Source organism: Oncorhynchus kisutch, linkage group LG2 (assembly GCF_002021735.2).
Source record: "Oncorhynchus kisutch isolate 150728-3 linkage group LG2, Okis_V2, whole genome shotgun sequence".
Taxonomy (NCBI): Eukaryota; Metazoa; Chordata; class Actinopteri; order Salmoniformes; family Salmonidae; genus Oncorhynchus; species Oncorhynchus kisutch.
The window spans coordinates 45,214,059-45,230,122 of record NC_034175.2 but is presented as its reverse complement, the minus strand read 5'-3'; the positions used below and the strand labels follow the sequence as shown (position 1 = coordinate 45,230,122).

Genomic DNA, 16,064 nt, shown 5'->3' with positions numbered 1-16,064 from the left:
AGACTAATGATGATTTGAAAAAAGTTGAAAGTCATGAGCTCTGCTTTGTTTTTTTTTTGCGCAGGCTGTACACACGCCAATGGTCTCTCATTCACAATTTGACAAGCACATAATGCCTCAAATTTCATGGTGGCATCCCCTTTGTGACCGTAATGCACCCTAAAAAAAGATCCATGCCTTTTGCGGCCCAGAATGCTGTGTTGTGCCCTTCTCCTGGAGTGTGCTGCGCAATCCAAAGCGTCTCTCTCACACGGCTCTCTGTCAGGTGATTGGTTCTCTCACAGGCTACAAGTTAACACCGACACATCAGGGACACAACTGCACACGTCCTTATCCAATTCCGAGGTGAATATTGAAGAAATTGGAAAAACTGTTCACATTGTCAGCCAACAAGATGTTTAGGCCTAACGAACAGCAAAAGCACAAGCCTATGTCAATCTACTATCCCCCATAGTACAAAAGTCGACCTATTCTATGCAAGAAATAAATATTCCAAACATAGGTCCGGGTCAGTTGCGGGATGCGATAGATCCCAAATTAATACAACCACTAGCAAAACAGTTTTTATGCAATGTGGCTGACGCAACAGATCAGAACGTTTACCTTAAAGTGTTGCGTAGGGTATTTCTTCACATTATAAGTGCAGCAATGCACACATGGTAGTACGGTATAAGTGCAGCAATGCACACATGGTAGTACGGTATAAGTGCAGCAATGCACACATGGTAGTACGGTATAAGTGCAGCAATGCACACATGGTAGTACGGTATAAGTGCAGCAATGCACACATGGTAGTACGGTATAAGTACAGCAATGCACACATGGTAGTACGGTATAAGTGCAGCAATGCACACATGGTAGTACGGTATAAGAGCAGCAATGCACACATGGTAGTACGGTATAAGAGCAGCAATGCACACATGGTAGTACGGTATAAGTGCAGCAATGCACACATGGTAGTACGGTATAAGTGCAGCAATGCACACATGGTAGTACGGTATAAGTGCAGCAATGCACACATGGTAGTACGGTATAAGTGCAGCAATGCACACATGGTAGTACGGTATAAGTACAGCAATGCACACATGGTAGTACGGTATAAGTGCAGCAATGCACACATGGTAGTACGGTATAAGTGCAGCAATGCACACATGGTAGTACGGTATAAGTGCAGCAATGCACACATGGTAGTACGGTAAAAGCGTGAATGTTCCATTAGCGGAAAACAGCATTATCAAAAGTGACCGCAAATGCAATTATGCATGTAATGCTTTTATTATACAAAAGGTGCATTTTTAATGGTGAAAATTACCTTCCCCAAACTTGAAATTCACCCGCTGCTTATATACACACACACACACACACACACACACACACACACACACACACACACGTTAGCCTCTACACCCTTTGTAAAGCGGATTAATGTGCTTAATTTTAAACAAGTTATTTGTCCACTTTAGTTGTGATATAAACATTATTAAAACATATAGGCCTATGGGCTAGGCTACATGAGGTGTGATACTGACCTTATTAAAACATATAGGCCTATGGGCTAGGCTACATGAGGTGTGATACTAACCTTATTAAAACATATAGGCCTATGGGCTAGGCTACATGAGGTGTGATACTGACATTATTAAAACATATAGGCCTATGGGCTAGGCTACATGAGGTGTGATACTGACATTATTAAAACATATAGGCCTATGGGCTAGGCTACATGAGGTGTGATACTGACATTATTAAAACATATAGGCCTATGGGCTAGGCTACATGAGGTGTGATACTGACATTATTAAAACATATAGGCCTATGGGCTAGGCTACATGAGGTGTGATACTAACCTTATTAAAACATATAGGCCTATGGGCTAGGCTACATGAGGTGTGATACTAACCTTATTAAAACATATAGGCCTATGGGCTAGGCTACATGAGGTGTGATACTAACCTTATTAAAACATATAGGCCTATGGGCTAGGCTACATGAGGTGTGATACTAACCTTATTAAAACATATAGGCCTATGGGCTAGGCTACATGAGGTGTGATACTAACCTTATTAAAACATATAGGCCTATGGGCTAGGCTACATGAGGTGTGATACTAACCTTATTAAAACATATAGGCCTATGGGCTAGGCTACATGAGGTGTGATACTGACCGTATTAAAACATATAGGCCTATGGGCTAGGCTACATGAGGTGTGATACTAACCTTATTAAAACATATAGGCCTATGGGCTAGGCTACATGAGGTGTGATACTGACCTTATTAAAACATATAGGCCTATGGGCTAGGCTACATGAGGTGTGATACTGACCTTATTAAAACATATAGGCCTATGGGCTAGGCTACATGAGGTGTGATACTAACCTTATTAAAACATATAGGCCTATGGGCCAGGCTACATGAGGTGTGATACTAACCTTATTAAAACATATAGGCCTATGGGCCAGGCTACATGAGGTGTGCGAACAAGTCACAATAAAAAAAAAGGTATTGTTTCTTATGCTGGGCACCATTCACAAGTGATAGGCTAATATTGTCAACCATCAGACTATTCTTGATTTAATCTTCACATATACTAAATAATATATGTGACATTTGTTTCGATTTAGAATGGACCATTATCATGCACCTGTAACGAAACGGGGGCAGCTGAAAAAAAACATGTCATCCATGCACTTAAATAGCGAATGGGGGACGCTTTTTCCCCTGGTATATTTTCATGCTACCCAGGTAGGCTATATGGAGTATAGTTGGCAAGTTTGGTAGGCCACTAATGACCAACAGCAGCATCAGAGCTTGGAGATGCCTAATTACCACGACTAAACGGTCATGTGGAATTTGACTGCCATCGTGACTTGTGACCGCCGGTGTGGCGGTAATACAGTCACCGCAACAGCCCGTGTAGTAGTATCTGGTTCATAAATGGAGTACGCTAGGCAGGCCTCTAATATTCAGGGCCTCAGCTCCCTGTAGTGAGCTTCATTCTCTAAAAACACACTGCCATCTCAGTTAGAGCAGCCAGGAGGGTACGAGCTGACTATAGTAAGGCAGGGAGAATGGAGGGGAGGTTTGGCGGGATGTGGAGGTGACCTAAAAGTTGTCTCGGCGGCTCCCAGAGGGTCCCATGGTGGTGGGCCTGTAATCACTTCTCTCCACGGCCGTAAGCAGCTTACAGCTTTATCCAAAACCACCGCTGCCGCTCCCCGCTCCCGCCTAAAAACATGCATGCAGACGAGGCCAGGGCTTTTCATAACAGCCATTGCATAAACTCAGCCGGAGCATTATTCCCCCTTACAACCCAGCAATGCTTCCAAATCAGCGCTGATTCAAAGTCAAGTGGCGTAAGCATGTTGTACACTTGGAGGCAGACTAATCTTATTCACAGTGTGAGTGGCCCTTTAGCATGCAGACTTCCTGAGGGGAGGGCTCAAGCCAAGGGGGAAGTAACGCGGCTGACTGTTATTTTCCTAGTCTCTCCGCTTTCTTCTGGAAACAGGAGGGGGGGGGGGTGAATTATTTGTCAAACTGTGTTTGTGGAAGAGCCCATAATGCATGTATAATGTTACTGTCTAAGCCATAGATGACCTAAATCCATGTGAATCCTGCAGACAAAGCGTACAAAAAAAGGATACATTACCCCGAGTTACATCATACCATGGTTTCAGGGGTACACGCCAGAGAGCATCACAGAGCCAATCAGCTGTTTTACTAGCAGCTCACCTTTTCAACTGTGATACAGTTGACATCCCTCCACAAACTATAGGTAAGATCCATTTCAGGGATACAGTCACACAAAGACATTCAGTGCATGGAAATGCCTATGAGGTAAGACAGGTCCGGAACAATAGCGTCAATCACGACTGGTTCCTGTCAACAATATCACCTATTGTGTGGTGGAGGGGGATAGACACTTCAGGATATCAGCAGCATTAATATCAAACCATTTCTCATGGCGTTAGTCTCCAGGGGTGATTTGCACCCCTTTTTTTGGGGGGGGGGGGGCTGGCGAAATGTCAGGCCTTTCCGACCGAGGTAGTGGCCCCTTGGGTGGAGACATTAGGCGGGCAGGGCTCTCCGATCAGAGTTGAAGCAGTGGAACAGTGGGGTCTGGAGCTGGAGCAGGGCGTGTGGCAAATCGCTGTTCCCTGTAAACATCTAGATAAGGGGGCCACTATGAGCCACTCCATGTGTGGGCCCCGCTGCTGTTGGGCCGGCCTTTCACTGAGGCGGAAGCGATAATGCAGGGGAATTGGGGAGCGGGCTGACTGCTGCTGGAGGCTGCTGAGGTGGTGGGCTACAACTCACCTGAACTCTTGCGAAGGCCCAGAGGCCTGGGGGCCGGGGCCACCTCCCCACCCCACCGCCGGCACCTTGCTGCCAATACTAATACATTCTAAATCCATTCTCTCCGCTCACACCGCCAGGGTCCTGCAATCTCCTCCACTTCCCTTTCATGCAATTAAATAGTGGAAGTGGTGAGCGAAGGGGAGCTATATCAGCCACACTGCACACACACACATGGCTCCATCTCCACATTCAATTTGCACACTCCGATATCATCGTCCTCTCTGCAGCACTTTCACCACTTCTCTCATACACCGATACTGGAGCCACAAATATAGACATTAAAAACATTGCCTCCGTAGACACAATTAGATTGTCCCGTCGTTACATAGACATTGTATTGACGTTTCCCTGTGTCAACAGACACTGACACCTGGCGCTGAGGTGAACCATCTTGATAAGTGAGGGTAGAGGTTAAAAGGGGAGTGTGTGTGTGTGTGTGTGTATTTACATGAGTGTGTGCTGCCTGAATGCATGTACGTGTGAGTGATGACCGTTGGTACCTCACTATGGAACTGTGCTGATCGGCCAGGGCGAGGGGGGGGGGGGGGGGGGGGACGTTAGCACACTCAACGACACTAAATTAAAGGGATCAACATCAGCTCAACACATCCACTGCTCTATGATGCTGATTTCAATGGAGCAGATCAGGTTGAGCAGTGATTAAATTATTTTTTTATTTTTTTATCACAAAACATGTTCATAAGTATCATATTGGAAAAACAAATCTAGCGCGTTATATCTGGACGTTCTGTGAAAGTTCAAATGTCGCTTTATGCATCATAACCGACTAAATCCATCGAGACGTCGTAAGATTGTCAAACAATCCAATAACTTTGTACAATACGAAAAAAGGCCGACCAAGTCATTTAGCCAAACAGTATTGCAGAGCTACAATAGCTATCCATCAATCATAATCCGCCATTGATTAGTTCAATTGTTATACAAACCACATCTATCGCAAGACAGACTTCTGTGCAGTGGTAATGTTTAACTCCCAGTAAGACGGTATGTCAGCCAACAACATATCAAACACAGCAGCAGCACACATCACTTACAAGTGTAAACAGTTGTCAAATCCTTAACAACGCCGGCATCACTCACACTTTGTTGGCAACACAAGGGAAAGTCACACAGACCAAGTCTGGGAGAGAAAACAACAGCGAGAGACACAGTAATACCAGCGCTGACAATACCCCTGATGACAATAGCTCTGTCTATCGTCTGTTCTATTAATTCAAGGGGAGTACCTGCTTCACAATTACAGCATGAGAAAAGTACAGCATGATTCAGAAGACTTCATAACAGATAAAGACAATCCTTAGAAATGACATTCAAAAAGGCAGAGATATGTTGCGGTGGTTTGATAGGTTGTCTAAACCTTTTTTTTTCTAGGGGGGGGGGGTGCAAGACCACAGGAGAACCTATATACCTATATTCTAATAGAAAAAGGTTGTGTCTGATCTGAATCCAGTCAGACATACTGGAGTGTTTTCCAGGCTAGGGCTGAAGCTGGAAGGATTGGACCGGTCCATCAATGGTTACTGATAGCAACACAACAGCAATCAGATAGCAGCATCTGTTAAGCCTCTCCTTCACTGCGCTATTAAACAGATGATTCCATTATTTAAACTGTTTGTGCTCCTCCTATGTGTAGATTACCAGGGAGGTACACGCCCAGATAAGCTGTCAGGTAGACGAGCACACAAAAGAGAGGCAGCAGCAAGAACAAAACCCAAAGATTCAGACCCACACCGTTTGCTCCAAACGCAACGTCCTAAAGAAACCTGCATCACTACACACACACACACTTCTAATGCAGAAACCACAACGCTACCAAAAAAGCACCCTCAAATCATACTTGTAGTTTTGCTACCATCTAATTATGACTCATTCTACTGATAAGTTTCCTTCATGCTGAAAATGCCCAACCGTGCTGATTGTGCTGTACATGCATGTCACTATGGAGAGATTAGCCAGAGTAATTATGTGCCGACAGGTGAACAATGGCATAGAAAAAGAGTAGTTATCAAAGTGGCCCATGATATTTGACCTGGATTATGAATGAAAAAAGGGAAATGAGAAAATATATATTTACCACAGAAACATCAACAACTTTCAGATGAATTGTCAAATTTTAAATGGTGAAGAATCAATTTGAACAATTTCAGGTAGACTTGTTGAAACAATCTTTTTAACGGAGCCGTATTGTGAAGCAGCCTTGTTACATGAAGAGAAGGAGGAAGTGTCTTTTAGAGTGGGTCATCTTAGTCGTGGTGTTTTAAAATCATGTCCATCTGCCCACTCCACTCTGTCCAAACAGCTACAGCCTACAAAGCTAATTAAATAAACAAAGATTTCTGATACAGTTCAACTGGCCTTGTATTTGCTCAGCTCTGTCGTTCAAATACCAGACTCTGTCCAAGACCTAGAGCAAACAGTATTCATTCAATATCATTGTTTGCTTTTTGGTTCGCGCTCACGGTTAATAGATAACCCTCTTCTCAGTCATTTCAAAAGACGTCACACCTAAGCACAGACTTATTTCACATGCATTTTGACTCACAATTTAACTCTTGGGTGATTGGTTTTATGATTACAGTTTATATGAAGCAGTTCTTGGAAACAAAAATCAACTCTGGGATGTTCCAAATAGACAGCATTGTCCTTAACCCCTAAACAGTACCCATATAACTAACAAGTGGCTCTTTAAAGTCCAGATAAGCCTGTGATAGTCACCCAGGAAGTGTAACCATATCTAGCAGGTATATTACTACGTGAACGATTTCTTTAGATTGATTAATAACACAATATTACTAAGAATAGTGCATGTATTTGATTTCTGAGACAAATCAAACATTTGGAATTTTAAAACAGATGTGAATCAATTGTCTAAAAGCTGTTTTTGTGTTTACCTCAGTGGAGAGCCGTTGTAAAGCGGGGACAGACATAGGTGAGATCTAGCCTACTGTATATGCAAGCCAATGCAGAAACTGATATGTCCCAGGAATAGTCTGCACTCTAGTGGGCAGAATGGTTATTTAAGAGTACTCAAATGTAAGCAAACCTACTGTACTTTTGACACTAAACAGGTAAGGATGGCATCTCGCCTTGAAACATTAACTGGCCCGTTGTGGTTAAAAAAAACATGTGGTTATACTGTGTGTCCTTGAAGAAATGTACACATGGAGATGGCTGGGCCCCTTACCAATGGGATTGATGTCGAAGAAGCGGACAGGGGTGCGGAGGATGGCGGTGAACATGCGGTTGTGGAGGGTCTGGGCTGAGTTCACCAGGACGTTGAAGAACACAAGACTACGCAGGAAGCCAAATACGATGGTGGCCCCTGTTAAACCTATACACAAACAGAACAGGGTACAAAAAGATACAAATACATCAGGAGAGTACATTAGTACTTTCCCCCTCTCCAAGCAGGTCAACTGTTCACTTCACTGCACCATTGTTGGAACTGAAAACTCCAAATGGGGCTAGATTCCACTACAATCTCTCCCTCAGTGACTCACTTTTTATTCTTGAAGGCTGAGCTGCCAATAGTGATTGCGAACACAGGCTGAGGGGAGAACTGAAGAGGCGAGGGAGTCATGGGAAGACAATCACATCAGACCTAAGAGCAATCCAACTCTTGAAGACAAGAAAAACACTCCTATCTTCCCTAGCAGCTGAGGCCCGTACACTCAGAGTACAGACACTGGGCCTTGAAGGCCTTGGGCTCCAGCCAAAGCCCGGGGATGTGTTCAGTGAATGGCTGGGTTGTGCGGAGCCTCAGTGGCAGACAAAGGGAGCTGAGCTCATTGTGCCTCACCTGCGTAAACACCCAAGTAAAGGTCAAGGTCCAGCTGCTGAGTGGCACTGCTGCCATTGTGGATGGGCTCCGTCACATTGAGATGCTCCTGTTCAGAGGCCCTGCTCGGCACAGAGGAATCAAAGCCACAAAGTCATCAATAGAAGAAAGCAGAAATCTGTAGGCAGGGTACAAAGCAATATGTCCTAACCTGGGATAAAAGGTCAGCCTGAACGGCAACACATCAAAGTCAACAAAAACGCCATCGATCGGGATCATAAAAACAATGGTATTTCATAAGACCAAATCAACCACGAGCGCTCAAACGGTTCTGACCAATTATTTCATTCATTTGTAAGCATACAGGTTATGATGTTGACTCAAGATCATTTTTGGGGACAAATTCAGCAACTGAACTATTAACGGAATCAAAACATTGAATTTCTCACCAGTAAGCAAGCCACCAATCCTGTAGAATATATGTGATCTTGAAAATATATAATGAAAAAGCACATTAGTTCTACCTTCCACATTATTCCTTACAATCACATTGATCTCCTACAGTATGTTAGAAAATGTTCAATAGCCAACTTGTGATTTTTGTTTTATTGCTACATTAAAATACCTTCACTGTGTTGTAGTGTAAAAGCCACTCACATGTGCCAGCAGGTTAAGGAAAACTAGGGCCAGGAGAACCAGGACGTTAGCACCTGCTCTGAAGTACTTCAGATAAAGATGGAGACCGATGGTTCCCTCTGAACGACTCTCCTCCAACACGTGTTGCACTGGCTAAAAACACACACAAATAGTCATGCAAATGATTATTCCTGGACTACATCTACAGAGTAACAATCAAAAAGACTCAGCCGCGTGACAATTTCTTGAGCAGATGATCAGGGGACCAGAACATAATTGGAAATAACTTGTAGACTGCAAATTGACCGCAAGAAGATGAACAAGTTACAATATTTGACTGAAACAATTTCAAACCTTTCTTCGCTTACAAATGTATCACATAGATCTCTATTATGCGTGGGAATACTTTGGAACTAATATCCCTTGGAGCTGATTTGCTGGTGTTTTTACAGCCTGTTATGTCCAACAAAAATGTTACTTTTTTATTTTTGGGAGACCAAATAAAACTACCCGCGGGCCAAGACTGCCCGCCAGTTGAGGAACCCTGATGTCGGCCCACTGATGGTAGAGCAAGTGAAACCATCTACTGCTCTCTAGTGGGAGAAAAGAGGAAGCAGCAGACAAATGTTTTAACTACAGCAGATTAGATGAGTTTTAGTCACAGGGTATCAGATGTAGTCGCAGGGTACAGTGAAATTCTTATGCTCCGAGCTCCAACAGTGCAGGTAAAAGAAAAGAAGTGAATGAGGGGTAGGAAGTCAGGGGGAAGGAGGGGGACGGGAAGCAGGTAGCTGTCTCGTGGATATTCAGCAGCATTTTTTTTCCTATGAATCCGGTGACTCTGTGTATTCATTGATTTAGTCCCCAGAGGCACCCCGGAACATATTCCAGTCCATGTGATCAAAACAGTCATGGAGCATGGATTCTGACCGGTCAGACCAGCATTTTAAAACAGACACGACCACCAGAACTTCCCTTAAGTCTTCGTTTGAAGGCGGGATTATATATACAAAACCGTGGAGAAGCTTGCAAGTTCCTGTATGTTTTCCCATCACACCACTTGTTATTGGTAATAAAGCTGATGCCACCACCTTTGTTCTTGCCAGAAAGTCAGCTTCCTAATTTGCTCAATGAACTGTAAACCCCGCTGGTTGTATATAATCCATTTGGATGTAGGAGGAAGGCCAAATCGGATGTCCCTCTGGAAGGAGATCCTCGCGCTCAATTCGTCAATTTGTTCAATGTTTGAACATTTTTCGAGTAGCATGCTTGGCAATGGAGGCATCTCAATCTCACTAAGATGCCTCCACGTCTGCCTCTCAATCAGGTTCTTTGTTTCCTTCTCTCCGATAGGACTCCCAGGTGCCTCAGCGAAGAGGCTGGACCATGAGCAATGGTCAAAAGTATGGGCTTTGGTCAAAAGTAGTACACCAAATAGGGAATAGGCTGCCATTTGGGATGCTACCTCAGATATGATCCCCTGTCATTCTTCTGACAAACAAGACAGAATAGGAAGGTGTGTGCTCTCCCAGGGGATCAGACAGAAATGTGTGGAGGGAGGGTGTTACTACACTGTTACCCACCTCTGGTTGGTCCACTCCCTCCATCACAGAATGCATGGAGGAGGAGAGGGAGGGCATAGAGCTCTGGGATAGGGTGTGTGGGGAGCCGGTGAGTGTGCCTGGGGCAGGCTCCCCCTTCCCCTCCTCCTCGTCCTCCTCATCCTTTTTCAGCAGCGAGGTGAAGTCTAATCCAGAGCCCTGGAGTTCTGTGAACGTACCCCGCGCCACCATGTGACCCTAGAGAGAAAGTTCTTAGGTCAGCCCTCTGAGGTGTGTTTACCAAGTTGTGCTATTCATGGTTTTACCTCCGCCACGTCACTGCCATTGTTATGAATGTTCTACAGACACCGCAGCCATATTGGTGCCCAAAAGTCAAATCAAATGTTATTTGTCACACATACACATGGTTAGCAGATGTTAATGTGAGTGTAGCGAAATGCTTGTCCAGCCAGTCCAGAGATGCCCAGCCATTCTGAACATGGGCTTATGACTGTTTCGTCTAAATTACACAAGTGGCATGAAAACACGATGACATTGATATGCACTGAGTAGAACTCTCGGCCGGGAGTCATCCTTAAATGTAAAAAAAACAAAAAACAATAGTGACTAAATGTGCAACCCATGAATAGAGATGGTATGGTACAGCATTTGAGCCGCCCGTACGCATACACACAGACACACTCACTTCCTTCAGAACTAGGATCTGGTCTGCAGCCTTCAGGTACTGCAGCTGGTGGGTGACAAGGATGCGCGGCTTCTTCCGCAACAGGCCACAGATACACCTAGGCAGGTAGACATATAGCAGCACAACAAACAGTTAGAAAAAGCTTACTGGTTTCGTCAAAGTATTCAAAATGCATGTGGGAGCGATGCTGTGCTAGTGGGAATGCTTCCAGCTGCTCAAGGACTTACTGCTCAAAGAGGTGTTTCCCCACCTCAGCATCCACAGCACTGAGAGGGTCATCCAGCAGGTAGATATCAGCATCCTGGTACACTGCTCTGGGATGGAAGGACACACACACACAGCTTCATTCACTTTAACCAATGACACACAGCTATAATACAAGTTTAACGTGAAACAACACGTTATAATTACAGCAAAAATCAGTTTTCCTGACCCTATGACCTGGCTAGGGAAAACGCTTGGCCCAATTTGTAATATAAGTGGATGTGTTCCACTACTGCTGTTGGACAGAGAGAGAGACGTACCTGGCCAGGCTGACCCGGGCCTTCTGTCCCCCGCTGAGGGTGGCTCCTCTGTCCCCTATCACCTCCAGGTCCCCATCAGGCAGCAGCTCCATGTCCTACACATACAAAACAGTAGCAGACTACGACACTTATCACGGGGAATCAATCACATTCACACAGTGCACGGAACGTTTATCGTGATATATTGCATCTAGAAAGGCAACGATTCAGACGGTAGATATTTGTCAATGAGAGTCTTACTCTCTTGAGGGCGCAGGCTCGGAGGACCCTCTCATACTTCTGAGGGTGGAGCGCTTTGCCAAACAGGATGTTACTCCTGATGGTCCCTGGGAAAATCCAGGGCTGCTGGGATGCATAGGTCAGTTCGCCTTTGAACTTGACCACGCCCTTATCCGGGGTCAGCTCCCCCAGGATGGTGCTGAGTAGAGAGGACTAAGATATGAGATAAGTTATTAAAGACATGTAGAAAAAGAGGGTGATATGCACATCCCACAATTGAGATAACCGGGACAGTGCAAAAAATAATACCTGGATAAAGAAATGAGAGGCTCGCACACAGAATATTATTGCTCCTCATTTGCCTTTCATTCCTGCAGCAACATTCTGCGTGGGCCTCTCAGAAGTTAAGATATGGCATTAAACAGTACAACTACCAGGTGTAAAGTAATATTGGAAAGTAAATTGTAATTCGATTAAGGAATGCAGTGGCATACTGCCCATGTAAGGGTTTAATGAAGATTAAGGTCAAGCTTTCAGCATAGCCAGCTGTAAAGAACAAAAACACAGGCAAGGTAATACCCTCGCTCTTATAATCATTGATATATTCTCAGGTTTTTGAGTAATACTACCCCATATGCCCTGTAACACATACGGTATGCATCTTCATCTCTAACTTGTAGTGAGCTTTTCACAGTACAAAAAGTCAGACCTTTCCAGCCCCGACTGGTCCAATGACAGCCAGGAGTTGCTCTGACCTCAAAGTGAAAGACAGGTTCTGCAGCGTTGGAGAGTCTAGTGCCTGTTGAGACCACAGAGGAACATGAGTGGGTGAACAACATCCTTGCAGTATATAGGCTACAGTACACATACAGATTCAAGGTCAGGCCTACGTACAACGGAGCAGGGCAGACACTGCTTGGTAATTTGCGTCATGACGTCACCTTCCTGAGATCTAAGGTCAACTCTCCTTACTGAAGAGATAAGCTAGCGGTTTTCTAGGAGGGTTGTATGGTTGGCTTAGAGTGTAAATAACAGATGGGAGCATGGTATCAAATCCCGGTGCAGGCTTGTACATGCACTATTTTCTAGTGATGCCAAAGGAGCTTGAGTCTTGGTCAAAACAACCATGCTGAAATAGGCTTCCCCACCTTGTTCCAGAAGCAGACTAAATCCTTTATTTCCACCATACAGTCCTTCTTCTCTGCCACAGGGAGTCCAAGATCCTGCGCCGAACCAACTTCCTCCAACATGAGAAAATTCTGTGAGAAAAAAAAAGAAGAAAACCCTGAATGAGCCGATCGGCCACACACATTTTAGGCACATAATAAACCTCGCACCACTGCATTGAATGAAATATAAGAGCATCAGATAATGATGTACTCTAGCCTACAGGTGTCCAATCACAGCAGTATCATGTTCAACTTTACCAGCCGTACCTAGTTAATTCCTGTGTGCATTTACTTTAGTATAGTGTGAAGTTGCCCTGAGACGCTGATCGTGGGTCAGTTTGGCATTTCCCCTACTAACTGTTAACGCTAGGATTGGGGGAAGAGGAAGCTGACCACTAGATCTGCAGCTAGGGGAAATATAATCCAGGGGCATTTACCTTGATCCTGCGGATGCTGATGAGAGCCTCAGAGACCTTCTCTACAGCATTGGGGAAGAAGAGGGTGACGGTGAGTCTCACAGCCCCGTACAGAGAAACGGCCACAAATACCCGGCTGGCAGAGATCCTGTTCCCCATCAACACATAGACAGTGAAGGTGATGAAGACGATGATCTTGCTGGCCACAAAGAAGGAGGCCATGTTGAGGCCTCTCAGGTAAGAGCTCTTCATGATCTTGGAGATCTCCTTCCTGAAAGTACAAGGAGAGGGAGAGGTTTTCAGATGTTTGTTTTGCTAGAAAGATATTACAGTACTGTGAGTTCCATGCCTAAGGAGCAGAAGGCTACTAGGTCACAAATCTGATGTAATCTGATGTTGACCTCTTGAATTTAGCCTACAGTATAATATTAGAACAAACGTGTTGATCATGTCTAATGTTCCCTCTTAGAATAGGGGGACTAAGGTTGTGGTGGGGAGAGTGGTGGCAGTAGATGGCATTCTGTTGAATGAAGAGAGTACTTGTGTGTGGTATAAGAGGTCTTTAATTTAGGTATCTGACAGTGGGTTTTTTTTCCCCTGGCACTACACACCCGATTCCAGTAATAAACTCAACAAACCCTTGATTAGTAGAATCAGGTGTGTAGTTCTACAGCAAAAAACTAAGGTTGTGTTCCTCTGCTCGGATGTTTCTGGCGCATGACAGAATAGGTATTTTACGTATCAGCTAACCTCATCATGTCTCCTAGCAATCTGGTGCCTGACGGCACTGTCCATGAGTGGCACGCAACCATTGGTTTATGCATGCAACGTCTCAGCGAAGAAAATCCCCCCCCCCCCCCCCCCACACACACACACACACACACACAAAAAATGTGCGTTCCTTTGAGTCTCCAGGACCAGGATTGAGAAACACTAACCTAACACGTTTAAAGTCAAACTCGGGACACTGTCAGGTTCTGACTAGCTCGGGTACTCATGCCTGGCCAGGCTAACTATGACTGACTTAAGGGTAGACTCAGCGAAATGACGATGCCAAAAGCGGCCCCGCAAAGATAATGAGATAAGCACGATGCAAGACTTCGCTCTCACACAGGATCTGCACATGCGTACAGATTTGTTTCTTGCTGTTGCTGTTAGAGCGTAGTGGCCACGGGACTAAAACAGCAAAGAAGTCGGGCCTCGTGCTTCGACGCTCTTAGTTGTGGAATTTTTCTTTCTTCATCATATGAAGATATGAATATATGAAGTTAATTAATGTATACAATAGCACAAAGTTGAGAGGCAATATGACATCCATTCTCACAAACTTCAACATGTGAAAATACTGTGCGTTGGGATAGTATCCACTTTCAAATGCATATTGCAAAATTGGGTTGATTTGGCACTGGGAAACGGTAGAACTGTTCTGATAGAGTTTGAATAGTTAAAATATGACTTCAAGCTATACAATTCAGACTCAATCGTCGTAAATCAAACACAAAATAAGTCAATCAAATATAATTCACCTTCTGACTTCATCTACCAGAGCTGCAAAAGGCTTCTCCCAGGCATACATCTTGATGATCCGGATCCCAGAGACCACTTCATTCATCGTGCGTATTCTGTTGTCTGTCAAGGCTGCGGTTGTGCCCCTAAACATTGTAAGAGACAAATCACTTTATCTAGGCATTTGAGTCAGTGCAATGTTTGCCATTCAGCAGATGACAGGGGGGGGGGGGGTTTCATTTTACACTCATGTTTCATTCATCCCTTTGACTTTCATTTTAGAGTTTCAGCTGGTATTTAAACTAAAGCTTGGTCAAACTGGGCCATAATTATGAATCACCCTTGTAGATCGGTCAGGAGGCATGGCTATGTCGCAGCCTAGAGGAAGCATCTGGGGTCAAAAGCTCACTTGATCTACACTTAAATGAAGAGACCTGGACTTACAGTAATAACCCATCTGGAACAAGTACTGTAGCAGACTAACAGGGCACCACACCCATGGATACAGTAATAACCCATCTGGAACAAGTACTGTAGCAGACTAACAGGGCACCACACCCATGGATACAGTAATAACCCATCTGGAACAAGTACTGTAGCAGACTAACAGGGCACCACACCCATGGATACAGTAATAACCCATCTGGAACAAGTACTGTAGCAGACTAACACACCCATGGATACAGTAATAAACCAGACAGGTTTGTAAAACCCTTGGCATGAAAGCAAAAAGGCATCAAAGTCTCTCCACCACTATTTTTTCACAGTGCCAAGGTATCCACACGTGACATGCGTAGCGACTTACAACGCCAAAGCAAAACTGGTTCAGACACACACACACCACCCCCATTTGTTTTCACACTGCTGCTACTTGCTGTTAATTATCTATGCACAATCACTTTACCCCTACCTACATGTACAAATGACCTCGACTATAACCTGTACCCCCACACACTGACTCGGTACCGGTACTCCCTGTATATAGCTTCGTTATTGTTATTTTATTGTGTTATTTTTTAAATATATTTTTTTACTTTAGTTTATTTGGTAAATATTTTCTGAACTCTTATTGAACTGCACTGTTGGATAAGGGCTTGTAAGTAAGCATTTCACAGTAAGGTCAACACTTGTTGTATTCAGCACGTGACAAATAAAGTTTGAATTGATACATTATGGTACATGTACAGT

General features: G+C 44.3%; 1 protein-coding gene across 3 annotated transcripts in view; it reads right to left on the bottom strand.

Moving 5' to 3' along the window:
* The window catches only part of LOC109867191 (multidrug resistance-associated protein 4), a 49,623-nt gene that overhangs the window by 29,201 nt on the left and 4,358 nt on the right, over window positions 1-16,064 (bottom strand). For all 3 annotated transcript variants that reach the window (XM_031795915.1, XM_031795907.1, XM_031795922.1), the window contains exons 7-19: window positions 14,897-15,022; window positions 13,392-13,641; window positions 12,934-13,044; window positions 12,495-12,584; window positions 11,807-11,998; window positions 11,567-11,661; window positions 11,270-11,356; window positions 11,043-11,139; window positions 10,379-10,594; window positions 8,817-8,948; window positions 8,609-8,646; window positions 8,181-8,281; window positions 7,566-7,712 (exon numbers count right to left, since the gene is read on the bottom strand). In XM_031795915.1, coding sequence (XP_031651775.1) covers window positions 7,566-7,712; window positions 8,181-8,281; window positions 8,609-8,646; window positions 8,817-8,948; window positions 10,379-10,594; window positions 11,043-11,139; window positions 11,270-11,356; window positions 11,567-11,661; window positions 11,807-11,998; window positions 12,495-12,584; window positions 12,934-13,044; window positions 13,392-13,641; window positions 14,897-15,022 — 1,682 coding nt within the window. The remainder of the gene's footprint in view (window positions 1-7,565; window positions 7,713-8,180; window positions 8,282-8,608; window positions 8,647-8,816; window positions 8,949-10,378; window positions 10,595-11,042; window positions 11,140-11,269; window positions 11,357-11,566; window positions 11,662-11,806; window positions 11,999-12,494; window positions 12,585-12,933; window positions 13,045-13,391; window positions 13,642-14,896; window positions 15,023-16,064) is intronic.